We start from the raw sequence: 27,358 nt of genomic DNA on the forward strand, positions 1-27,358 counted from the left end.
TATTATTCTTCAGGAATTCCCGTAGCGTTTTATAACGATGGCACCTCGCCTCGCCTGAAATAAATGCTAACGTGAGAAGAAATGATTAAACTTTTATTAACTATAATATTAGGCTTATTAAGCTCTAAAATGAGCAGTCTCACTAACCAACTTTCCTATTGGAAACCCTCTTCCTGCCTTAAATGTTAAGTAATATTCACAGCTCACTGTGACTTGTGTAGAATAATGTTGTTTGTTGACCATTTGTTTCCATTTTTCACCTCAGTTTTTAAAGAGCTTACATTAACGGTATGTGTTTAGCATATTTTCACTATTCTCTCTTTAGAGTGCATGTAAATGTGCATGATGTTTTGTTTTGACATTACATAACGCCATTGTCTACAGCATAGAGGCAACACAACGGCAACGCACACTTGATTATATGAGTGACATGCAGGGACAAAAAGCTCAGTGGAGCGTGTTGGTCTGGCAGAGAAACAGGCTGGTGAAAGATTAATCTCCTTTGCTATTCTATTCCTGTTTTTCTTGGCTTTGTACTCATGGAAAGGTAAATTCACTCCTGCTCCGCTCATCCTGTCTGGCCACAGAGAAAACACTTTTGTTTCACCTATTTAAATGCAGCTATATTCCCGTAAGCACACAGGCTAGTGTTGACAGAACAGACAGTGCAGAGGCCGCTCATATTACTTTTGCCCTTGTTCTGACGTCAAGGTTTTTCATGATCCTATCACCTCATGGTTAACGCTACCCTTACTTCCAGAGAAGCCAGGAACTCCTCCTCTTTTTTTTCTTTTTTACACTCCTACCAAGAGTTCCCGCCTTTCTTGAGGTGCCTGCGAGATGGGAACACAGACTCAACAAAAGCAGCAGGTCAAAGGGCGCACATTTTCATTTGTGAGACTAATAGCCCAGGTGTACCTGGAGGCTACGGAAACCCAGAGAGCTTTTTCAGCAGGGACCAGCCCAGACACACCCTTTCCTCCTCTGCAGAGGCTGTAAGTGTGTGTGAGCACTTCAAAGATACAGCGAAAGCAGGGACCCGGGCCAAGCTCAGCGGGAGGGCCATTACAGCCCAATAGGAGTCAGCTGTGACCTCAAAGACCGTTAAATGATGTGATATGAGAGGGTGTGCTGCAGCCTCCCAGAGGCCTCTGTGGAGAATCAGGAGGACAGAGCTGTAAAATGAACTCCGTGCTGATTTAAGGGGTGAAGGAATTTTAAGTGTATTTAGGTTAGGTTGTTACTCTTTTATTTCTTTTTTTTGTTCTGCTTTTCCTATATGTAAAACATTAATTGGACATTTTCTCATACTAGTAATTGCAGTAAAGCCCTCATGTAATCAGAAAGGTATTAATTGATTTGAGGAATTAATTTTAAAAAATGAAAGGATTTGTTGCTTTGATCATGAAGCATTTTAAAACCCAGTATCTATACCCAGCTTTACTGTGATAGAAAATTCATTCAGTGAATGAGTGTCCACTCAGCCTGTGATTTACTTCAGTGTTTACTGATGTGAGCTGACCTCCCAGTCTGTGTGCAGACCTAATAATGAGGTGTCTAGAGGTCAAGAGGTAAAATGGTTGCTGAATGCAGGCCCTGACCCCCACTGACCCCACTGAGTGCGCACGTAAAAGACAGAAAAATGAAATGACGGTCTCTGTTAGCCGGGAGTTGCTCTCATTCACAGTTTTTGTCCCGCTGTGGTTTTCCTTTTCATTGCTCAGCGAGTGTGAGTCAAAGGGCGGTGGCCGGTAAACAAGAGGTCAGGTTGTGTAGAGTGGACAGGATAACAAACATGGGCCAACAAACAAGTAGTAACTCCACTCAGAGGTGAAGAGGATATTCACTCTGAGTATGAATTACATTTCTTCTAAGATTTTAATCAGGGCAAATCTGCTTACAGTAAATTTAAGATTATTTCATCATTGTCTTTGCTTTTAATTACTGGAAACTGAAACTATAGTGGACACTCCCACTTCTCCTGTTTGAGCTGTTCAAGTTTATGATTAAATACATTGCGCAATTGCGAGAAATCCATTCACTTTATATGCTGTGTAGGCACATCCTGACTGCTACACTTATTTAGAAGTGTTAATGATTTATCTAACCTCTACCAGCTATAGATTTATGATTAACGTAAAGGTGGTTTCAGTTGCAGGATTAGCTCTCAGACATGTGGCTAGCTTAACCTTAAGCTCTCTTGGCTAGTTCTGAATATAAGTGTATATACATATATTTGCAAACCTTTTCTTGTAGTCACTTCCTTTGTGAGTGCTATTTTTTTATTTTATATTAAAGCAGTAATGATTTACTTATTTTTGGCCAGTTGAGGGTACTGAAATAAGCAGTAAAACACAATGCTTGACATATTGCCACAGTGTAAAATTATACATCCAGCAGATACGGAGCTACATTAGCATTCATTTGTGTTTCTGTCCATCTAAAAAATGTAAGTCCAATATTTACGCTACTTTTAGTTCTGTTTTGCTCTCCAACAACACCTGAGAGAAATATCTGTCTCTGTAGCTGCTAAGTGTTCCACTATGTTCACTAGCTAGCTGCTAACTGTATGTCTGCTGTTTGGTGCTTGACAGTTAGCGTACACTTTGTTTATCAGAGTTTTTTCAATAAAAACAGCTCTCGGTTGATGAATGCAGCTGGCGAGAGCAGTGAGAGTTGCGGGCCGTTAAAAAAAGCCCCAAAATTAGCAGAAAAAAATGCTTTGTAGAGCTGGGGGGAACTGCAGGTGATAATTATTTGGGGGTTTGTCACTGCAAGCAATCTCTTTTACATAACACATAGTCATCTGATCTATTGTTAAGATGAAAATGTTGCTTAAGGTGCTGGTCGATTTATGTTCTTATATGTCCATTGTTAAGAACTGGAGATGAACCAAAGCCATTACTGTCCAAATGTGTTTTCAGTTTTTGTTCCTACAGATCACCCTGCCCCCCCCCCCCCAATCTCATTTATTATGTGTACACACTCTTATCCCCCGCTCAGAAAGGGCAAAGGCCACATTCAAATCGATCTTCACATGAATGTGTTATGACGCTTTCACAAAACTGCCTGCTCATTACAGTACCATAAAACACACCGCACAGTCTCATGAACATTCCATGTGCTGTTTCCGAGCATGTCAGACATTTTAACCATCGTTTAACACATCCTCCTCCTTCCCTAAAACCTCCAGAATCTGCTCTCTCTCTCATCAGAGTGAGAGATCCTCTGGTTGGCAACGTGCCTACCCCTGCGATATGTGCTACTTTGGAGATTTCAAAATGGAAAGTATTTCAAAGTCACCGCAAGCCTGCTGTTGGACTTTGTAGTGCGGTAATATGAAACAGCTGAGAAAACAGGCCTCTTCTCCAGCTCTGGGCGCTGGGTGATCTTCAGGAGGATCTCAGAGCTGTCCCAAATGTGTGTGTGTGTGTGTTTGTTTAGGAAATGGATAAACATAAGAAATCTTATAGTTGTATTGGGGAGTGTGTCACAAAAGGGAAGTTTTGAGGTTCAAGTCGTAAGTGATGTTGGTTTTAGAATACTGAGGGCTTTTTCCTGTAGTTTTTTTGGGGGGTTTTGTCTATCCAAGCTATTTGTATAGAGATCTAGGTGTTGCTACATTATCATGTTAGGGGTCAGATACTATACTTGATATCTATAGGATATCAAGTTACCCATCTGTCTCGTAATTTGCTGTCAGCAAAACATTGTATTTATTGTGAGGTAATGCATTTTTCCATCTCTTATAATGGAAACTCTGTTATATCTGATGGGATTCCCCCACTCCATCTTCATTTCCACCCTGACTGTACCTCCTGGCACGCATGCAGACAGACAGTTTGGCGGCCCAGGCACTCATCCAAAACCTGAGCAAAGTGAAACTTCTCCTCAAGCGCAAGTATGATTTAATTCCACCACCAGACGACTTTTACGTGTGTGGGCACTGCCAGCGCGTGCTGATGCTGTGACCTCAAGTCAGGAAATACAAGCAGACTTTAGTGCACTGCAATTAAACAAAAGCAATTTCAGACACATGCATTACCTTTCCTGCAGTGGTGATGTCATGCTTTCACACAAAAGCTGCACTATATTCAATTAAAGAGTTCGACAGAATCAAAATGTCACGCAGTTTATGAGACCGTAAATAGAATCCGCTGTCGAAAATGAAGCTATTTTTCATTTCTGAACTGGGTAATTAAATGACTGGTGTTGAGGGACAGTAAAGCACTTCAGGAAGCAAACCAGTGGCTTGATTACAGCTTAGCAGCCCTTTGCTTTGGTACCTGCAGGCAGCTGAGATCAGCATCAGGCTGCAACAATGGCTCATTTAGCCCCTGTGTAGGCCTCCTGGTTCCCAGCATCACATTCCAAGCAGAGGTCACCGGAACCACCTGCTATCCCACATCAAAGCTCCAGGCGAGGTGAGGGTGAGCCCATTTAAATAGGTGTGGTGGCATAAACATGCAGTTCATAGGAAGAGAGAAGGAAGGGAAGAGTCTTAGTTTCTTGCAATAAAATGAACTTCAGCTATGATTGAGTTTCCTTAATCCCCAGGATGCACTCAAGCTGACAAAAAACACACAGTCAACACAATCTTCAATGAAACACAGAGAAAACTAATATTTGGTCATCTATCACGTCTAATGACAATCTGATTTATTGCTGGATTTGAAGCATCTGGTACAAATTGAAATCACTTAGTGTATTGTGTGGTTTTAATCAGTGTCAAAATGATTAGTCACTTCATTGTTTATTCAACTGACAGAAAAATAATCACAACAATTCTGTCAATCAATTAATTGTCGTTAAATGCCAAACATGCTGGGTGCAGCTTCTCAAACGTGATGTTTTTTTCTCATGTTATATTGTAGCAAATTGAATATAATAGGGTTTTAGACTGTTGGTCAGACAAAACAACCTATTTCTAGACATCACATGGGGCTTTGGGAAATTATGATAAGTTTTCACTGTGTTCTTACATTTTATAGACTACAAACACTTGCAAAAAACAATTGGATTTTTTATTTTTTATTGCACTTCCATAAAGTTTGGAGCATTCGTATGAGAAACAGATTTTAAAAGGAATAGTCTGCAGAGGCAGAGATATCCTGACTTGTAGTTCCTAGTAAGAGTCTCACCCCAAATACCCTGGATCCTACACTTCCTGTACTGCAACTGCAAACTCCACACCCCCAGTCTGTAGCACAGAGTTTCTGTAATAAATTCGTAATCTCCATGCCAAAATGGAAATCACCCTGATCATCATGGTTATTTTCTTAGACTTCAGAAAGCTCCTCCAGCGTCTCAGAGGACATTGGCTACACAATACTCCTCATAAAGTTTAAACAAATCTTCATGTGTTTTGTTTTAATCCTTAAAGACAGTAATCATTAGTCGCAGCAACTTGTGATCGGTGATCGATGAGGTACTGCAGCATTTTTAGGTCATTTTATTGGGCTCGCTGGTTCTTAAAGGCGACTAGCAGGGTTTAAAGATAGCACGTGGAGGTTTCTTGTAAACAAACAAAAGTTATGTTTACATTCAGTGCTACTCACTGCCTTTAGCCTCGTCCTTCTACTCAATGTAAACAATCCTATGCCCCATCTGCTGCGGCGGGTCAGCATCAGCTGGGAGGATGTGGGCTCAGAGCGGATTACTGAGGAGACGGGTATTATTCCGTGCCTACTGGCATTGGGACTCTCTATTCTTTGTGTTACTAATCAGACCTCAGAAGGGACTTTCTCCAGCAGCTGACCAACGACGGCAGAACAGCAGCATTGTTTTCAGGGTCGTTTTTTCCTCAGTGACAGCGAACAGATCTCAATTATGAGCTTTTGATTCGCGGGGACGGGGACAATGCGGATAATTCTCTCGGAAATTTGATCGCTATCTGGTTACATGTTGTTTCTTGCTTGATTCAGGTGAGTCACATTCATTCTTGCATTTGTTCCTTTGAACAGCTGTGTGCAAAGAAAAGGAATTTGGCTCTTCGTCTGAAAATTGTTGTTCTCAGTATGAGCTTTGAATAATTTAACCGGCTGTAGACTGTTTTCTTTACAACTTCCTCCTATTTTATTTACAGCACAATACTGAATTTGAATTTTTTACAGTATATCTGTGATATATATCATCCTAAGATTGAATCACATCGACACACCGCATACCTGAACACCATAATGTTCGAGTAATGAATCCAAGTATTGACCGTCCTGCACAACTTTTGGCATTCCTCTACACCCACCATGTTCCCCTATTGTGGGTTAAGCGGTCAGTATTGTTTCAGCGGTTTGGATTAACACTCTCCTGTAAGCAGACCATAAACAGATTAGTGGTAGCCCAAGTCAAGGCCTGGCTGGAACCATCTGTACCCAGCACGCGGGGTGATGTTTGGGGGCAGGAGGAGGGGGGGGAGTTGGAGTGAGGAAGGGGACATGGGGGAGGAGTGTGAGCAGATGTTCCAGTGGAGCTGTAGGTCAGTGTGGCAGTAAAGCCTGAGGACGTCACTGTAAGGACATAGGGGACACGGACATGCAGAAGGAGATCCAGTTGAGGTGACCGAGGGAGAAACACTGACTGACTTCATGTCTCGCTGATGCTCAGAGCTCAAACCACAGCACTCTGTCATGGCTTTAGGATGCTGTCTTACGCTCACATCCCAAGGTACTGTATAATTTACTGGGGATTTAACTGAGCTGCATGTACCTCCCATTTCGTTTTGCTCTGCATGCACAACTTGCTACTTCGACCACAGCGGTTAGACAGACATGCCTGCACTTTGTTCGAGCGTTGTCACAAGATGTAGGAGATGACGAGATGAAAGCGTTCTTCTCCTCAGCTTGTGTTGGAGACATGTTCTTGGTTGTTTTGCCTGCTCAGTTTAACCTTTGTCACATGAGTATGAACCCGACTACTGATATTGTAGGAGCAACTCACCAAGTTGCCGATACAATATTCCTACATCGTCTTGTTCAGAACAAGCATTTCTTATCTAAGTGTGACCCAATGACTGACATCTGCGGCTGTGTTCTCCCAGGCCGCTGGCAAATTGTAGGTGTGTGAGAGTGTGAGTGTGGGTGTAAGGGGTTTTGGCTTGGCTCCTGTCTGGGCCAATGCTGAGTAAATTACAAGGCAGAGGCAGCAGTCTGGGGATGCAGGCTTTCATCCCCCCTTCTCCTCCTGGCCTGCAGGCCTGCTGGCAGGGCAGATAGCGGTGAGGTTATTGGGGGTGGGTATGATCCTGCTGCAGATGAGGAGGAGAAGCAGAGATTGATAGGCGGTGTCAGAGCGCAGATAATAGACTGCGTGATTTCACCTCACCGGGAAAGTTCTCAGGATGATTCTGAGTGGAAATAAGTAAGAGGGAAGAGGATTAGAGAGACGTCTCGCTCATTAAAAAAAAAACTTAAGAGGAAAGTCTAATAGCATACACTGGAAATCCTTAAAAGTGTCAGCTCATCTTAGACGTTTCAGCTGAAAGTCTTGTTTTTCTTCTCACCTGAGGCCATGTGGCTCATTTGTCTCAGCACGGCCGTGTTGAGGATCACTCAGCGAGGCTGTGAAAGAGAAGAGAAAGCTGCCAAGAGGTCAATGAGATGACTGAGGGCTGATGTGTTTTCTTTGGCCTCCTTTGGGGTAACAGCTGACCACTGCTCTCCCGTTAAAGGGTTTCCCCATATGGACCTGGCTTCTCTCTCTCTATGAAAACCTCTTTAGAGACTTTTCATGCACTCATGCTTTGCTCCTCACCCACACTGAACTAAAAGTCAGAGGTTTCCATGAGTGAGGTGAATGGAAGGCCTGATGTGTTTTTTAGCCGGGGGAAGATAAAAACAGGGAAAGTTGAATGGAGTCAAGCATACAGAGCACAATCTGTGCCCTAGTTGTTGTTGTTATTGTTGTCAAATGGGTTTTCAGTTTGCTGGAGACATTAAGGGTGTCACAGCAGGGCCAGCAGTTCATATCTCAGCAGGGAGGAAGGGAGGGGAGAGGCTGACAAACAGCATGGTTATCACCAGTTACTAAGATCTTACCGCAATCCACAGCAGAAATACATTATAATTAGTCGTGTCGGGCAAGTTTGAAGTTCAGTAGATGTGTGTGAATTTATGTTTTGCCACACACATACAGGCGGGTGACAAATTAAAAGAAACACCCATGCTGTCTTACAAGACATGAGTATGAGAATGATGTGAATCACAGTCGTAGTCACCAGATTTCAAACCAACTGAACATCTATGGAAAATGTTAGAGCAACATGTCAGACAGTGTTCTCCACCATCATTAATGCACCAAATGGGCGGAAGGAATAGTTTTGGAGGAATAGTGTTTATCACTGTAGTAGAGTTTAAGAGACGTTCAGAATCAATGAGAAGGAGTGTTGAAACTGTTCAGGTGGCACAAGTCCTTCCTAAATCACTGTATGTTGGTTTAACCTTTAATTTGTCATTCGTCTATATAAGCATAGTCACTAGTGTTGGGCAGTATGGTGGAAACCAGTATCACAATATTAAAGGTAGAGTTGTAGCGGTTCTTTCTAAGATTGAGATGAGAAGATTGATATCACTCTCATGTCTGTGAGATAATTATGATTATTATGTAGCTAGAGGCAGGAGGTGGTTAGTTTAGCTCAGGATAAAGACTAGAAGCAGAGAAAACAGCTAGCCTGATCTCTGTCCAAAGTTCAGAAATATGCCGAACAGCACCTCAAAAACTATCGTAATTAACACGATATACAGTATCTTTTTTGTGTAGCTCGTCTGTTAAAGTCAGAACACATTTTATTAGCTTTAAACTATCATTTGCTTGAAATTGCTCATTTGGACAACATGATTTTATAACCTGATAACATGATATGATCATATTATCATCACAGTACGATTTCAATGGATGACGAGAAATAATAACAAAGTTTTTGCCCTGCTCACGTAGTCACAACAAACATATTATACAGCAAGAAAAGTACCGTTGCTCCACATATGTAAATCTTCTCTTTGATGCGTTCACCTCCTGCATCCACAGCTAAGCAGGAGACATAGCACAGAGCTTGTTTTTTAGGTCAACAAGGTCACCGCAGAGGGCTTTTAGATCACTCTGGGGTGTTTTATGGAAAACCTCAGGTTGTCTCTGGATAACACATAAACATGTTCCCTCTCCTGGGATTGCATGGCACCGCGTTTCTAGGAAAGGACCTGTCAGAGATTTCATAGAAGTGCCGCCGCCAGAAAATCACATAACATGCGCAGCAGTTTGATCAGCAGTCGGCTGAGCTTCAGAGTGACACTGCGCACAGTCTTCCTGACCTTTGTTAGCAGTGATCAGCAGTTAAATTTGTCTTTTTTGAGTGAAAGAGACTAATGTTGGCTTCTGGCTGCACTACAAAGGGGATCTTGGAGCCTGCTCTGCCAAAGCTGCCTCCCAGTAGACATGGAGGCCAGACAGAATGTGTTTCACTAAAGCTGCCAGGTCAAGGAGAAGCCCAGAAATGTCAGCCAGGTAGAAGAAGACTGACAGATAGGTTGTCTGCTGAAGCAAAGGCTTCACGGTGTTAATCTTCAACAGTTTCCTTAGATGGGGAGGTGTTTCATTTCCTTGTGGATACCAGTGTCAACAGGCGCCTGATTAATGATCATTCTTTACTCCTGTGTTCATCTTATTTATAGCTAATGCATATTGTATAACTCTTTCATGTATTTCAAGCAGTGAACATCATAAAGACAAAACAGCTCTTTTCATAATATAGACTTCTCCCCCTCGTCCAGCCCCTCCATACATTATGTGTAACTTGAGAGCCGAGCATCTCCCTCTCTGTAACCCGAGGAGGTGTGAGGGGGAGCGGGGAGATTACTCCAGGTACTGGTCAATGTTTAGAGGATGAAAGTCACAGCGTCAGGTTGCAGTAATAAGCCTTTGTGTGGCTGTAGGTTATAGCATTGCATTAGTAAACAGGCTATTGTCCTATTAACACTGGATCTGACTATCCCGCTTTCTTTTCTCAGGATTTGGCTCTGAACGTGAGTCTGGTATTCCATCTTCAGCTTAGATCCCAAAATATTAGTTAGTCATCTCAGCTGCTGTCACGGCACCACATTGTCGCCGTAATGGAAACCTAATCAGTTACAATTTTCTGAGACTATGGAGCTCAGACTGTTGAGACTGTTCACCTTAATGATCCAAACCAGCATATCACCACAAATATGCCAGAGTGGAAATTTAAAGCTTTCCTTACCAGAACCTGTGGAGCTCAGCAAGGCTTTCCCTCGTGATGAAAGCAAGTTGCCTTTCCATTATAACTGCTGCCATGTGCTGTACCTCATTAATCAAGAAAGATATGAAAGAGCACTTGAAGCGGTAATGTGTGTGTTGTAATTGATGTGGAGATGTCTGACCGGGTCCGTCCCTCTTACAGCGGTGTCTAACCTGGATGTGGAGAGTAAGCTGACGTCACACTACCAAGCTCCCTGGCACCAGCAGAGGAACGTTTTCCACCCCTCCACACGGCCAGCATGCGTAGAAGAGCTCCACAGGGAAGCCAGCTTCAGCCTGTGGGCCCTGCACCAAGGTGAGGCCCTCTGACACCCGAACTGACCTCAACACAGAGGAAAAGCCAAACAGCTGCTCCATAGTTTACCTTCTCTTTATGAGTCTGTCCTTCCCAATTAATCCTGCTGTCCATTTTTAATCTCACATTTTCATTCAAAAGCATCCTCTTTGTATACTTTGTGTTTAACATCATTTAAAAAGTCACCTCTGAGATACTCCCACTCTGTCATTCTGGTCTCATCCTGCCCCCTAGTGGACATATGATGTAACTGCACACTAGATGTAAGAAGTGCAGGAAAAGTGTGAGCCAGCAGGTGACATACGCTACAAATGTGCTTTTATAGGGATGGACACAAATATATAAACACCTGTACAATACAATATAATGCAGTAGCACTGTAATTAATCATATTTTTGTGAAGCTTTTAACGTTCATATTAGAGACTCAAAAATTTCACTTCTCATTAAAGGAGAAGTGCACCAATTTTACAGGTTTTATACTATTGCATGTGTGACAAAAAGTTGTATAAAGCCTTTTGTGGTGCCAGAGGGAGCTGCACAAAGTCTGATAAATTGCCTCAAGTGATTTGGGGCTGCAGACTACAAGTGTGAAAGTGACAAAAATCTGGAGGTGTGAAGTTAAAAAGAAGTGAGTTTACCAGACCTGTGTAGTCTGCTCCTAATCTCTGCTTAAGGCTAGCCACTACTAGTATAACACATTGAATCTCCAACTCAACTGTTAGTGGTTGAGTTGCATTGTGGGTAATGTAGGCGTCAGGTTTTGACAAGTAAGAAGAATGGATGGAACGAAAAAGACAACATCTCTTGTTCTGCTGCATTGATTACCGCTCTGGTAATTGTTCAGATTGCATGGTTATTGTTGATTTCATTGTGTGGAAATGTGCACATTTAAAAATAGGATTAAATTATTTTGTCAATCCCCTAGAGCAGACAAATGGATAAGAACGCTAATGCAATCCAATATAACACTGTTAACTACACAGGCTATAGCGTTTCATCCCCATCTCTCTGACTCAATGACTGAACATTAAAAGCTTCACAGAGCCAGTATTCATTACAGGCCTTTAGTATCGATCGCTTTGTATTGTATTGTGTCCGCTCTCTTTAGTTTTGCGCTTTGATTTAATTGTTCTTCCAATTTGTGGTTAAATAGATTTTGAACATCTTTCATCTTTCCCCCTTATGTGTATGTGTGGAGTTTACACTCAGCGTGTCTCCACTGTTGTACTTGCATCTTGTTACAGATCACCAGCAGAGACGATCAGGCAGCAGGGAGCGCAGAGTCACCATCTCGATCTCGGCCGTGCCCCCGATGCCCATGTACCCCTCCCCAGACATCAACCAGAGGCAACAGAAGAAAGGAACAAATTTAACCACGGTGAGATGAACAACATTAATCTCTCTTTAGATGCTCACAGCTTTTCTTCTAGACGTTTTTACATTTCATTATGAGTTTTTGGAAGTCAGGGAACATTAGGATTTGTCACTTAGCAAATTGAATCAACAGACTGTAAGTTCATTTGTTGCATTGAATTGAATACACATGTTAATTATTTTGTATTCTGAATGATTTTTTTAAGGGAATTGTTTATTTCATGGAGAAAAAAATGCTTTACACATGCATGGAGATGATTTACATACTTGTTGTGCTTAGATTTTGATGCAAGTGAAATCCATATTTCTTCCTCCAAGCAGCCAGAGAGGCATGTTAGAGATGCAACAACACAGTTAGCACAAACACAGGTAAAGAGGGAAGTGTGCAGTGTTTGTAATGTGCCTCATGTTGTCTGTGCAGAGCATGGTTGTATATATTTTATTTGACAACCCTTTTTTTAAAATGAACTTTATGTTTCATAGATCAACAGCCTGAGAATACATGTAGCATAAATCATTCAGGAAGTTTTTTTGTTGTTGTTGTTTCCAGCTCATCAACCTGCCCTGCCTCAAATGTATTTCACAGTCCACATATCTCTCCTCACAAAGGTTACCCCAGTGTTGTCTTTTTTTTTTTTTTTGTCTGTGTATGTTGGCGTCAGATATCTCCATGTTCATTTTTGTCATTTGTCTCTGTTGTCCTTTTTTTTGTTTTTGCCCTGTAATTCAGTTTGACACCACCCGCTCCTCCTCCCCTACCGAATGTTGCCGCTTCACTCCCTGGAGCAGAAAGGTACTGGTCCCTCCCTCCTTCCCTCCCTCCTCACTCCTGTGTGTGTTCCTTCTAACACTATATTACACAACTCCTTACCCGACTTCTTCTAATTTACATAATGAATATCTTTTTAAATGCATGCCTTCTCAATGCAGCTTTTCATCCAGCAGCTGTAGCTCCCTGCTCCACCCAGTTAGAAACATGCGCTAGTACAGTCCTGTAACTGAAAGAGAGCACCACTTGAAAGTTTCATCCACGCCGACGCGTCATACATTTACGTACTGTTGTTGTTGGAGCTCATGTGAAGGGCCAGGGCTTTGAGCTCTCAGTATGTGAGGAATGTGTGTGTGAGGGCCGCAGTCACAGCCGCCCAGCAGCCGGGGTTTCTCTAATGATAGGGTTGACTTCTCTGAGCTTGCGTCTGTGATTACCCATGATCCCTCTGTGCTGTGGTTTCTTCACTGCACCCATCCCTGAAAGAGCTGACAGCCTCATGTTTCTCTCCCTAAAAGCTGCTGTTTTTTCACCAAATGTATCACGCTCGATGCCCGCTGTAGAGAAACGAGCATTTGGACGGGCCTAAACACTGCCACTCCTTTTTTTTTTTTTTTCTTATGACTGCCTCTTCCTCCTCCTCTCTCATCCTGTATGTGTCCACTCTTCTCTACTGTCCACCGTCCCTTTCTTTTTTTTTTTTGTACCCATTCGCCACTCTTTCGTCTCGCTCATCCATCCTCTCAGACACTCCTAAAACCGCCTTTCTGTTCTTGAGACAAATCAGCTGTAAATGCTCTCCCTTTGATTTTTTTTTTTTCCCCTACTAGTTGGGAGAAGTTTCCAAGGAAACCGGTTTCTTTTGTGGCCAGTGTTTTGTCAGGGTCTCATTGGTCTGCTGGGAACAGAGAGCACAAAGGCTCAAGAGCTGGCTTTTAATGGGGGGTGGGAGGTTGTCGGGTCGTGGAGGTGGGAACCAGTTCGGCCTGAGAATCACTCCCAGTTTCACATGTGCCTCTCTGTAGGAATCTCAAGGTAAGAACTTAATAGCCTAACTTCATGTAGCATGGGGACATAAGTTATAGGGGATGTGCAGTGTTTAAGTTTGTGTGAAGTGCGAAGAGGCCCACGGAAAAAGGAGTTGGACTTGTGGAGTATTCAGAGGGGAGGACTGTACAGTGATTGATGCTGAGGCTGCCGTTCAGAGGAATGAGTATTTCCTCTCAAATATTTCCGGAGAGTCGTTATTATGCAGGAGACTCGGATAGGTGCCACAGATTGTCAGAGCATGACCTAAGAGTTTCCAAAGCAGCATGTTGTAACTGGAAATGACTGTTTACACTGTTTGTCACATTTCAGTCCCGTGTAGTAGTTGTTGAGCAAAGGAGACGTCTCCTCTTTCTCGCAGCAGAATTTATCATGACATGTGCTGAACAGTGAGTGTCTGCCAAACTTTTTTTTATCGGTCTGACATTTTTCCAAGCTTGGATACAGTTGGGCTGTCAGTGCTATTAAGTTGTATTCAGGTACACAATGTTTTAAATTCTTCATTTCTCCTTTGTGCATTTTGATTTTTGCATGAAACTTATTCAATGTTTCTTGTGCTTTCCATTCTCTCTCTGTCCCTCAGGCATGCTTTTCATTTTCATTATTTAATGGTTTCTTTGCGCTCTCAACATGAAACTCAGCTCCTGGAAGGAGATGTGTGTATTGATTCACTGCTCAGACAGTCTTTGCTGCAGATTAATAAAACACCAATCTCTGCATCTAGTCTTCTGCTCTTTCCCAGATAAACACTCAGCATTTGACAATACAAATTTAATTCCTGACTTTAATCGCCGCACTCGACACAGCAGCACATTCCCCTGCCAGAAGCAGAGTTTGATCATGTTTTTAAAGCTCCGCTGTACCATTCTCACGCAATGCTGCCTAACCTTAACAACCTAACCATGCAAATATCCATCTGTTGCAGGCTGCGTCCTCTGACCCCGACTCTGACGGGGTGGCTCTAGGTCACCGGTCTAAGTTTCCCATCCCTAACATCCCCTCCACCCTGGACAAGCAGACTAACTGGTCTAAAGCCCTGCCGCTGCCCACCCCAGAGGAAAGAATGAAAAGCCATTCCCAAGTGATCACCTCATGTGTCATCCCCATTAATGTGACCGGTAAATTAAAAGCACTAAATGTTTGTTTTTTTTTTTTTTGTCTGGATCTGTTTTTTGTGACAGGATTGAGCTGTGGTGCAGTTTTCTCAAACTGCTTTCTTTGGAGAGTTTGTCATTTCTTTCTCTCCTTTCGCAATATCAGCTTTCTTTAGGTCTTTTTTCTTTAATAGTTTGACATTTTGGGAAATGTGCTTATTTGTTTTCTTACAGAGTTAGATTGAGACCACTATCATATCTGCCCATTAAGTATGAAGCTGCTACCAGTAGACAGTTAGCTAAAGACTGGAAACAAGGTGAAACAGTTAGCTAGCTCTGTCCAAACAAAAACACCTACCAACATCTCTAAAGCTCACAAATTAACATGTTATATGTTTAATCTGTATAAAACCGAGATATAACATGTTAAATAGTGAGTTCTGGAGGTGTATTTGGACAGAGCCAAGCTAGCTGTTTCCTCCTGCTTCTAGCTTTTATGCTAATATAAGCTAACTGGGTGCTGGTTGTGGTTTCATATTTAATGGGCAGAAATGTGAGTCGTATCGATTTTCTCATGTAGAGCTCAGCAAAAAAACTAAATAGTATATTTGCAAAAAAAATATCAAACTATTCTTTTAACATTTACTGTAGTTTAACATACAGTATCTGCCAGTGTTAGGAAGCTAAGCTAACAGTCAGTGTTTCTCGCACACAGTGGCTCCTGTTTGCTGCTGAGTTTTGGCACTCCTAATTAACACTCATTAACACTGTACAGTTATTGTGGCTAACAATGACTTAGTTGCTATAATTTTGGAAATTGGGCTATTAATTTTAAAACCCCCGTCATTATCAAAAGCGTTAATGTTGCCACGGAGAATCACTCTCAATGTGCAAGTCATGCTTTGTGTCCCCGTTAACTTTCTTTCTCATGCTTCGACGCTTTGTGCCTGCGATTGCAAAGAGGCAAGTTGCTGTGACATGAATGCCAATTAGTTCTGTCCAAATTGTTGAAAAGGCTTGCCCAATGTTATTTACTCGCGCTCGCATTGACTCAAAAGGAGAGTTGTACGCCAACACTGGCTGAGTCAGAGACAGTCGAGAGAAAAATGCACATTGTAAGCAAAGTCCAGCGATTGCTATGGTGCTGAAAAGGCCTGACCTGCTATCACATGATAGTCATAACGTGTGGTGAGGGAGAGGCAGGAAAACGAGGAGGAAACACAACAAAACTGAAGCAGAAACCTTCACAGCAGGCTTTTATTAGTTCTGTGTCACACATTTTATGATGTGGATTTTAAATCATTCAGAAACCAGAGACATTACTTTAAACACATCCAGGCTCTGTGGCTTTCAGCTTCATCAGATAGTTGTCCTCGACTCTTGACTGCTATTTTTGTAGAATATCTAATTCAGTTCAGCCAAGTGTCGTAAATTTTTTTTCTTCTTTTATTTTTCAACAAGTCAGCGTGAGAGTTAAAGAAGGACTCGCTGCCGTTGCCACTAAACAAAGATTCCTCACATGTCCCGTCTCCGTTGCAGGGGTTGGCTTTGACAGAGATGCTAGTGTGCGCTGCTCCCTCGTTCACTCGCAGTCTGTGCTTCAGAGGAGGAGGAAGCTGAGGAGACGGAGGACTGTCGCCGGCGTTCCCAGACAGGTGCAGCAAGATTTAGGTATGTTACTTATTGACTCTGCCTGTCTGTCACATACACACGTGATAACTTACATTTCATTCAGTCTGTTGCTATTGAAGTAAACTGAAGGTATTATTGATGATAGTGATTCTGCTATCGGTGTCACTTAAACAAAAAAATGTTTTTTGTTAAGAGATAAAAATAAATACTATGGCATTCTTTCATTGTAGAAACAATGATGCTTATAGTGTTACTAAGCAATCAGTGCATCTACCATTAAGAGTTAAAATCTAACCCACAGTATGAATTTGAAAGACATCTACGTGTGATTTGAGGCATATTTTAAGTCTTCCTTTGTTCTTTTTAAGTTATTTTTCAGGCCATTTTAAGCTTTTATTAGACAGGCAACAGTAGAGAGAAGACAGGAAGTGAGGGGAGAGAGAGAGATGTTCAGTCACATGCAACAAAAGTCTGACTCAAACCAGGGATGATGTGATTCATTTTCAACGCCTTAAACCCTGACAAATATAAGGTTTAAATGTGACAAACACACTGAGATAGTGAAATATGAGTCTAAGAAACATATATTATACAAATGTATAAAAAGCAATAAAGTGTGCTCATCTCATGTTTTTGTTACCTGTTCTTCTTTCTTCTCTCAGACTCCGATGACTCTCCTGGTTCCAGAGAACGGACCGTGATAGTTCATGCCAGCCTAGATATCACTCCTTCCAACGAGGAGCTGGCCAGCCATCTCAGCACCAGAGACTCAGGTTGCCAGACAGAAGACTTTCTGATCTCAGGAGCGCCGTCTCGGAGGAGGATCAGGGCCCAGCGAGGCCAGGGAGCCCCGCTTTCCCTCTCCTACTCTGCAGGCAACATCTCCTCCCTGCAGGACAGCTCTGACGCCATGTTCACTGCCTCGGTGGGCGCACGCCTGCGCTCCCGCAGCCTGCCCCGAGACGGGAGCCGGATGATAGGCAACGGCCACAATGACAGCGATGATGAGGAGGAGCTCTCCCCCTTTGATACAGAGGACTTCCTGCCTGGACCTGGGGAGCGGATTCTGAAAGATGAAGAAGAGAGCACGGATGATCAGGCCATGTCCGGCCGCCAGCTGGTGAGCCTGAAGTACACGCAGCTGTCAGAGAGTCCGGAGCGCAGCTGGATAGAGAGAACCCGATCACAGCTGCCCAGGAAGGTCGACATGGGCAGCTGTGACATATCATCCAGTTCAGACACCTTCAGTAGCCCAGTACACTCAGTCTCAGCTGCAGGGGTGCTAGGAGGCCAGATGGACCATAAGGAGGATCACCAGTCTTCTAGTGGGAACTGGAGCGGGAGCAGCTCCACCTGCCCTTCCCAGACCTCAGAAACAATCCCCCCGGCAGCCTCTCCACCGCTCACCGGCTCCTCACACTGTGACTCCGAGCTCTCCCTGAACGCTGCCACTCATGCCAACGACGACCAGACTGGCTTCATGCTGGACCACTACCAGGGCCTCAGGACCCAGCGGGCAGGCTCCTTCTCCTCCACAGCTATGGACATATTAGAGGAAGTAGGGGTCAGCACTCCCGTTGAGGAGTGGAGCTACCCTCACCCGGACCCTCCTCGCCCACAAGACTTCAGCCCTGAGCCAAGCAGAGAGGCTGAGAGCAGCCTGGGCTGCCCCAGCTTCACCAGCATGGCCACCTGTGAGAGCAGCTTCTCTGACAAGCCGCTGTCAGAGAAAGCAGACACCGTCTCACACTACTCTGTAGACACTGAAGGCTACTACACCTCCATGCACTTTGACTGTGGTCTTAAAGGTAGCAGAAGCTTCACTTACAACTATGCAGCCTCTGGCTCTGACTGTGGCCTGTCTGACTTGAGTCGCCACATGACTCTTGGGAGACGCTGCCTCTCTTTAAGGAAACCAAAGGCGAAGCCGTCTCCACCTAAAAGGAGCTCATCTTTAAGGAAAATATGCAGTGAGGGAAGCATCCCCGAAAAGAAAGAACCAAAGATTACCTGTGGACAGCAGCTTCCACTGTCTTCCAAGGAGAGGAAACTGCAGATGATGTTGTCTGGCTCTCATATAGAAAACTCCTCACTAGTCAGAGAGCCCCTCAGGGTCTGGGGGGTTGAGGGCTCGGTCGATCTACCTGACTTAGGCGTGTTCAGCTCCACAGATGCACATTCATTCAAAGACGAGGGGGTTGTGCAGTCAGACTATGCAGATCTCTGGCTCCTGAATGATTTAAAATCCAGCGATCCTTACCGATCTTTGTCCAACTCCAGCACAGCGACGGGTACGACTGTTATCGAATGCATCAAGTCGCAGGAAAGCTCTGAGTCTCAGACATCGCAGTCTGGCTCCAGGGCCACCACACCCTCACTTCCATCAGTGGAGGGAGAGTTCAAGCTAACATCTCCAGAGAAACTAGCAGGTCTGGCCAGCCCATCCAGCGGCTACTCCAGTCAATCAGAAACCCCCACCTCCTCGTTCCCCTCCGCCTTCTTTCCCGGGCCGCTGTCACCAGCCAGCGGCAAGAGGAAGCCCAAAGTCCCAGAGAGGAAGTCGTCTCTTTCGTCGTTGTCCTGCAGGGATGGAGCCACCTCCAAGAGAGACCTGGAGTTGCCGATCATCCCTCCCTCCCACCTCGACTTAAGTGCCCTTCATAGTGTCAGCAACAAGGCTTCAGCTTACAGGACTCAGTTACAATTTCCTCACCAAAATAATCAAAAACCTGCAGTGTCAGCCAAACCTGCAGCACCTCTCAACTCAGAGGTGTTTAACGCCCCCTCCATGTCCATCACACCCACTGTGCTGCACTCAGTTCAGCTCCGATCCATCAATAAGGAGCATGAAGGAAGTCACAATGATGAAACATCCTCCAGATTCAGATGCCCCACTGTGAACTTAACTAGCACACTTCCCAGCAGCAAATCATTAGAGCTGAGGAGTGCACTGTTGCACAACTCACATCAACATCACACACCGTCAAAGCAGTCATGTGAATCAGTGTTTACATCAAATGAAGAGCTTGCAGATGGAGGAGCAGCATGTCAGAGTGAGACGAGAGAGGCTCCAGCTCCTCTAGAGAGTATAACAGCATTCAGGCTGCAGTGGGAGCCATCGATAGACGTCCCTGAGACCACCACTAGTCATGAAGCAGAGATGTGCAGAGAGTCAGCGGAGACGCCCGACTGCAGCTCGCAGTCCGAGCCTTTACAACCGCAAAGACCTGAGCCGACTGAAGAAGAACTTTGTCCAATAAAACCAGGTCTTCCCTCTTTTCTGCACAGTTCACCCAAGAGAACCAACAGTCTTGATAAAGTGCCTGCTACAGACGGTCAGTCAGAGACTCTGCAAGCAAGTCCAATCAGTAAGGAAGGTAGCAAAGAAGACTATGAGTCATCAGGTGTTTCAGCCGAAAGTGCCTCTCAGGACGGCAGGGAGGAGTCCACGCCAGAGACAGAGGATTACTTCAGTAAAGGTATGTAGTTTAGTTTCATTATACTCTGCCACTCTCTGTTCAGAGCTCTGTTCTTTTGCTTTTCTCTGTCTCTGTCTCTCTCTGTCAGTTTTGTTAGTTTATTTGCGTGCAGCCAACCAGTCAGCAACCACATTGTCAATATGATGTTCAAGAACACAGATGTTGTAAATTGTGTAGAGCAGTGGTTCTCAACCTGGGGGTCTGCACCGCACAAGGGGTCACATGACAAATCGGAGGAGTCACAAGACGATAAACAGGAAAGGAAAAAAGAAAAAAAAAACATATTTCTGCAACACATTTTTTCCAAATGTTTCTCTGGTCTTTTTTCAATTTCCTGCATATTTGTACCTTGTTAAGCCTCTAATATTGATTTAAATAAACATTATGAATCATTTATTAAGTACAAATTACAAACATTTGCAGGCTCCAACTTCTCAACTGTGATCATTTTCAGCTTTTCTCTGTTTTAATGATTTTAAACTGAATATCTTTGGGACTTTGATATCTGTCTTGGAACTTGATGATCGGCATTTTACACAATTTGAATGTTGAGTGATTTCTGTTAACAGACTCTACACCCAGTGACAACACAACATCCCCGCTGAGTGATGAGTCAAGGCCAGAGGACGACAGTGTGTTTCTATCACCCACCAAAACTCGGACCACTGAGGATCTGTTTGCTATGATACACAGGTAAACAGTTTGGAAAGTAGATTCTTTGTGTTCGCTATAAGTTTGCAGAGATTCTTAATTGCTCGTCTTCATTCTCAGGTCCAAAAGGAAAGTGTTGGGAAGGAAGGATTCCACCGAGTTGGGCATTAGAAACCGCGTCAGTGCTGCTTCAGGGAACACACCACCCAGCAGCACTATTAGCTCCCCGAGCTCAGCGGTGTCACCGCCCCCTGCTGCGACCCCACCGGGCCTGCAGAGAGTCCCCGGGCCCATCTACAGGAACGCTAAGAAGTCCAGCACCTCCAACGAGGAGTTCAAACTGCTGCTGCTTAAAAAGGGAAGCCGCTCTGACTCTAGTTACCGCATGTCAGCTACAGAGATCCTCAAGAGCCCCCTCACTCCCAAATCTTCAGCAGATTCCATGATGGAGTCACCCAGACAACCCGAAGAGTCCGCCTCCCCCCTACAGCAGCAGCAGGATCAATCAGGACCAGATCAGGTCTCCAGCCCCTACCCCAAAGCCAACACAGAGGGCTTCTCCCTGAAATCCTTCCATACGTCTGCTGCCTCCAGGCAGGGCCGCTCCAGAATCCCCCCGCCCGCCAACAGCAGCCGCTACGGCATGCGCAGCAGACTGTTCTCAGCGCCCATGCAGGCGATCTCAGAGGGCGAGACAGAGAACTCAGACGGGAGCCCTCATGACGACCGCTCATCGCAGGGCTCCACGTAGAAAACAGGATCCACCTCAAACTGTGGTCCAGTACAGAGAGAGAGTAGAATTTGTCAAGAGGTATGAAATTAGTTTACAGTTCAAACAAATGGACCAGAATAAATTTTAATATATATATGAGACATAGTGAGGGCATTGAAGAGGTTAATGCGGTATATGGAACATTAGGATGAACCGTTTTGTTATAGAAATAATGAATTTACTGATTGTGGCTGAGTTTCATAGCTGTTTCCTTTTCAGTTAGTCTGTGGATACATTAAACACTTTTACCTGTGTTCAAAAAAATGATTTCATATATACAGTATGTGTAAAAAACCTCCACATGAAAGGAAACAGAATCAGAGTATTTAGAATCTGCACTCTGTGAAAAAGTATGATTTATGAACAAAAATGACAAGCAAAAAACATTTTGCTTGGTTACTTTAAGGCACATTTTGAACATAGCTGTGGCTGTTGTCAAGCCAAAGCCATGTTAGACACATTCATGTTTAATCTTAGCTGTTCTGCTGTCAAATTTATTCTCCAGAAGTTATTAAAAAAATCCCACAATTTGACATTTTCTATCAGTATCTTGTGAAAATAGAAAAATATATTGTATTTACTGTATGTATTCTGTGAATACCTATGCAATTAGACACAATCTGTACATTTCCTCAAGGCAGTTTACTGAATAATTTTGATACCCCCAAGTGAACATCAGGACTAACAGGAGCAAAAAAAATGTGAAGCCTCAGTGCATCTATTCATATGGCTGAAAAGCTGTATTTTGTGTGATGCTTTTGTGTATTTTACTTAGTCCTTTTTAAAAGCATATAGTAAATTATATCAAAGATAGCATATTATTACAACATTTAAAAACTGTCATGCAATAAGAAGAGTAATTAGAGGTGAGACAGGAAATGTCAAAGCCAAGCACTAACTTGACAATCGCGGGAGACGGGAAGGGAGCAGGTGCTAACGTGGGAGTCGAAGAAGTGATTAAAAAGTTGGAGGTTGTGAAACAGGAGAGCAGTAGAAGAACAAGGAGGTCATATGTGTTTTAAAAAAAAAAGAAAAAAGAAAAAAAAAAGAAGTAATAATGGTCATTTCTGGTTTGCTGACATGGTGTGTTTACGAATCGTCGAAAGAGGCAAGTGGAAAGTGTTCAGGAGGATCAAATATGCCTTATTTTACTCTGTTCAACAAGAAGAAAATAAGTGATGAAGCAGCTTGGGCCTCAGCAGGTTAAGTGTTGGTGTGTGATTTTTTTTTTAGGTTTTGATGGTGGATGTCGGATTTACATTTGGAGCCAGGTTATCATCTGTAACGAAAAGATGAAAGTTCTGGATTTTGCTGGCATTTGCTGCTATTTTGTACCAAATGCTCATCTATTTTTTCTCCCCATCAAAAATATAACTCGCCATGGTCTCATATTTTTTCTGTGTTGTAACAATCTAAATATATTTATTTTTTTAACTGACACAGAATAAGTCTACACCAACGTAAAACTGAAATCTTTACACGAAACTTATGCAATGCTTTGCTGGTATTTTAAATAGCCTATTTTATTCAGATACTTATTTTGTTTATAAGAGACAAATTTTAAAACGTATTTGAGACACTGGTTGCAGAGAACAAGTAGGAAAGCAACTCATAATTGTCATTAAGAGATGGCATTAGCAGTCATAAGCTACAAGTGAGGTTTTAGTTGTAACCCTGACACGCTGAGTCTGTTTTTTGTCCCATGTATTCACAATGATTTTATAATAAGTATACGGTGTTAATCGCAGCAACCCTTATGCAAAGTTGACAGAGTCTATGTAGCCATATTGCCCTATGGGAGTGTAAATATCAGCTTGATTTTGGCCTTAATAAATACCACAGATGGATGATTCCTTTCAGTAACTTCATACAACTCAAAAGACAGCTTTTATAACTTAAATAATCTACATTATTTCTATGACATATAACAGGGTACACAATGGATTATGTCTGTGAGCCTTCATTCCAACATTTTTTTTTTTTTTTTTTTTGCACTGATAAAGTGACGTTTGTGAAGTTTCAAGTCTCTTGCTGTACCTGGAGATATTTATAGACCTTTACATGGAGCTGTTTGACTTCCCTTGAACAATAATCATACTCTTGAGTACGCTTTAGGAGTGGAGTAGATGCTTCTGCCAAAGGCTAGAACGTGTACATGTTAATGGCATCGAACAGTTTCTCTCTTCTCGTTTACTTGACTGAAATGTTCTTGAAAACATAAAACCCAATACTAAAGAAGAATTACAGTGTAACTTATGGTACTAGATGAATTTCATTTGGACTTCAGATCAACCTCTATACTGTAGCTATCAGCTTTGTTTTTTTTTTTTTTTTTTTGTACAAACTTGTAAATATGATAACTTTTGGAATGGTCACAAAGGTTGTTGAATTGTTTCTTATGTAAAAAAAACAACATGTTTTCAAAGTTTACATTAATTTCAAACCTTTGTACTATATTTTTGAGCTGTGGAACACTTTGTCTTGTATTTATTTTTTAGTAAGCATTGTGGAAATCCCATAGTAAATCCTATCAAAGCCAACTGCTAGCACAAGAGGCTGCTTAGCAAAAGTGTATGAAAAGACAAATAAATGTGACTGCGATTGAAAATGACTCTTGGGGTCAGTTGTGATGTTAATTTGCTCTTTTTATCAGCTGCATAACAACTCTGTGAAAATAACATCTCATGATTAAAGTATAAGTCTACTGATATTCTATATTTCTCCCATTGTCAACAAATCCCATGAAAAGACCAAAAGTGATCCTACAAACAAGCATTTCCTATGTATCCAAAGTCTGATACGGCTTATCCCTCTGTGCCATAAAGCTCTTTTTTGTCCAAGAATGGTTAAAAATGCATCAATGAGCCACACTGTTGTACTGGGTGACATGTTCCTTCATTACAATGAACAAGGCCACTGTAGTTGACTTAAAGACAAATAAACACCATCCTGTTGCACCAAATACTCACTGGTGCACCAAATGTGTATTAATCCGCTGCTGCAAATAGTCCCCAATAAACTGACTATTTACTCCTGTTTGAGTAACATTTGTTAACAACTGTTTTAGGAAATGACTGCACCTCTTTCAAAAATGAAAATAAACATTTGTGACCAGAAAGATTTAGATCTTAAGGAGGGAGCAGTTCAGTTTCATTATGAAATGATTCATAATGTCAGAAAGTATTGCGAGACGGACTAACACATTGTTGGTTTTGGTACTTTTGTGGTATTTGGAACACACACTTATTAATAATAAACTTAATGATGACTGAATTCCATTTAGCTGATTCAGTTTCAGTGTATGTGGTATTACACGTGCTGGCTCACTGTCATACTGTCATGGCTTATTGGGACACTTAAATACAACAGCGCCCTCATTAATTTTATCAGTACCACCTGTGCTTTATCTGCTGTGACAAGTCAAAACATCTTACTGAAGTTGTTAAAGTGTTAGTTTTATCTTTAAACCTTTAGATGGCGACATTTCTCACAATTACAATTTGCCTTTGGTTTCACAGGTTGGTAGAAAAAGCAAAAAGACAAAAATCAAATGTATGATCTATTTTGTACAGATCTAAGTGAAGAACTGGGTGATATGAGCTTGATGACAGATGGGTTAAAACGATTCAAAAACAAACTGGAAGGAGTAAAAACACACAGTGGTTTCATATTTCACACACATGTCTTGCATAGTACAGTAAATATTTAATATTTATAGTGTATTTAGACTGCCATGACTTAAAGCACATCTGCCTTTATGTGTGTTTTGCTGTTTCTTAATCTGACTGTAAAACAGCAAGAATTAACACCTCAAAACATATGAGCAATAGTCAAAGCTCTTGCAGTATTTTTCATCTCTGCTCTCTTATGTTGTGATGCTACCACATTCTTATGATCGTGTTGCCTTTTATTGATTCAGCCTGCACAGGGCCTGGTGGCAGGGGTGGGGTGTGGGGTCTCACTGCAGGGGCCTCTGATTTAAAGTGAACACTAGAGGGTGTTCTTCAGCTGAATCCACCAGAACCTCCACTGGGTAATTTAATGCAAATTGAGTATACATTTAAATTAGGCTTCTTTGTGTCCTGGTCAGAGAAATAACACAGCTGGGGCTTTTTTTTTCAAAGATATATGTCCAATTCTAAACAGTTTTCTCTCTACATAGGTGACTTGTGGCTTAGCGGCAGTTATTAACGTGTCATTTCTGCATGTCATTTTCATGGTCGTGCTCCAGCTCTAAAGTCAGTGAGAATTCTTTTTGTTGCTCTGGCTCATGTCAAACTGGGCCTGTGACAGACAAAAACGCCTTGTTCTCAGTGCATGTCGACTGAGCTGAGATTGTGAGCGAAGGAAAAAAGAAAAGGTAAACAAAGGCCCGGACTGTTTGGTATCCCAAGTGGGTACCCGTCAAAGGGCACGCTGACCGTGAACCCTGACCTCGATTAACATCAGAGACAGGATGGCATGGCGTGAGTGGTTGGCGGTGTAGACACGTAAAAAATGGTGTAGTATTTTTGGTACTCAAGAAAAATGTGATGAATTGAGGATGAGGAAACCAGTTAGGGCTTTTGATGGTGGCACTCCTCTGAGATGTGTTTCTTTCAGTGTTTGTCTTTGTGTTGTGCAGTTGGCTTTGTATCATTTAAATGCTCTTTGGCTCTGAAGGCAGCACAGGAGATATTGTATAGGCCTTAAAAGCAAATGTCAGCCCAAAATGGCTTTTATCTTGGTCTGATTATGAAGAACAGGGACAAAGGGCGAGCAAAGACCTTCAAAAGAACACACACAGCTTCTCCGCACTCAATGCAAAGGAGGATTTATATGTAAGTAGTAACTGTAGGTTGAACACACACACTGTGTATTAGTGTGGGGGCTATGACTACAATGTGTCCAATTCATATGAGGAAAGTAAGGTGAAAATTCAGGATTATTCACAGTGACACATTTTTCCAGCATGTGAGGCATAAATGAACAAGAAAATTGTCCAAATGAGAGCACCTGCATGGTATTTCCTGCCAAACATAAGTGGAAAACTGTGTCTAATTTTCATTTTTCTCTCTGGTTTAGTGAAAAAAGTATTGATTGGACATCAGGAGAACAGCACACTTGAGTCTTAAACTGAGCTGTACTCCCACATGTGAGCAATACTGACTGGAAACAGGGTGGGGGGAGGGACACTGAAGAGGTAACCACACCAAAGTCACCACTATGCCACCAGGGTATATTGTGAGGCTCATTATAGTGCATTAAACAGCCTCCCTGCGGGAGAGGCCCCCGGGGCTCTGACGGAGAGCCCGAGGCTGGCTGGGACTGATATGGAGACCCAGGGGATCCTGCTCACTAGGGCCTGTCACACCAGACTCTCATCCACAGCTGCCTCTCCGTCAAACTCCATTCTCCTCAGCGTATGTCATCAGCTAGTCACAAAGCAAACACTGTGTGGAGTATTGTTCAAAATGAAAGTGTAAATGACTTTGTAAAAACCCTTTTAGAACTCAGAAATCTACCCTATCATACATTATAAAGCATTTTATTTCTGTGCATTCTCACAACTTTTATTACAATATATGGTAGATATTATGGTTCATGATATTTGAGCACTATTTGGGTTCATTGTGCCAAGTGTTTAGGTCACTCTCTGTTTTTTGTCACAGTTATTCAGTTAAGGTTTTGGCCAGGATTATTTTATACAGTTTGGTTTAATCATTTGGGTGAGGTTATTGTCACAGTCACACTGTTTTATGTCAAATTACAGTCTGCTCAAACCCACATGGTTCACAAGACTCTATTCCTAACCAGACATGACCGGCACACAAAATCACATAATGTCAAATGAAGTATTTTTGCAGTTACATGAGTGATGTTTTTTAAGTTCATGTATTTATTTTAATACTGTTGTTGTTGTTGATATTGTTTATGTTTTCTTCTTAATTCTTTTCTTTTTTTCTGATCTGTCCCCGTGCACAGAAGAGGAGGAGGG

At 42.6% G+C, this 27,358-nt stretch overlaps 1 protein-coding gene across 3 annotated transcripts in view; it reads left to right on the top strand.

Annotated features, from left to right (window-relative positions):
* Positions 1-24,343, top strand: part of nhsa (Nance-Horan syndrome a (congenital cataracts and dental anomalies)) — a 61,331-nt gene extending 36,988 nt beyond the window's left edge. Inside the window, exons 2-9 of one of the 3 annotated variants that reach the window (XM_067597674.1) lie at positions 10,409-10,561; positions 11,808-11,941; positions 12,668-12,730; positions 14,679-14,871; positions 16,387-16,518; positions 17,142-19,958; positions 20,528-20,651; positions 20,730-24,343. In XM_067597674.1, coding sequence (XP_067453775.1) covers positions 10,409-10,561; positions 11,808-11,941; positions 12,668-12,730; positions 14,679-14,871; positions 16,387-16,518; positions 17,142-19,958; positions 20,528-20,651; positions 20,730-21,360 — 4,247 coding nt within the window. In that variant the 3' untranslated portion in view covers positions 21,361-24,343. Of the gene's footprint in view, positions 1-10,408; positions 10,562-11,807; positions 11,942-11,981; positions 12,731-14,678; positions 14,872-16,386; positions 16,519-17,141; positions 19,959-20,527; positions 20,652-20,729 lie in introns of those variants that run through there. The other 2 variants (XM_067597675.1, XM_067597676.1) reach the window with 2 other exon arrangements.
* Positions 24,344-27,358: the final 3,015 nt, after the last annotated feature.

This window comes from Thunnus thynnus, chromosome 8 (genome assembly GCF_963924715.1).
Source record: "Thunnus thynnus chromosome 8, fThuThy2.1, whole genome shotgun sequence".
NCBI classification, from domain to species: Eukaryota; Metazoa; Chordata; class Actinopteri; order Scombriformes; family Scombridae; genus Thunnus; species Thunnus thynnus.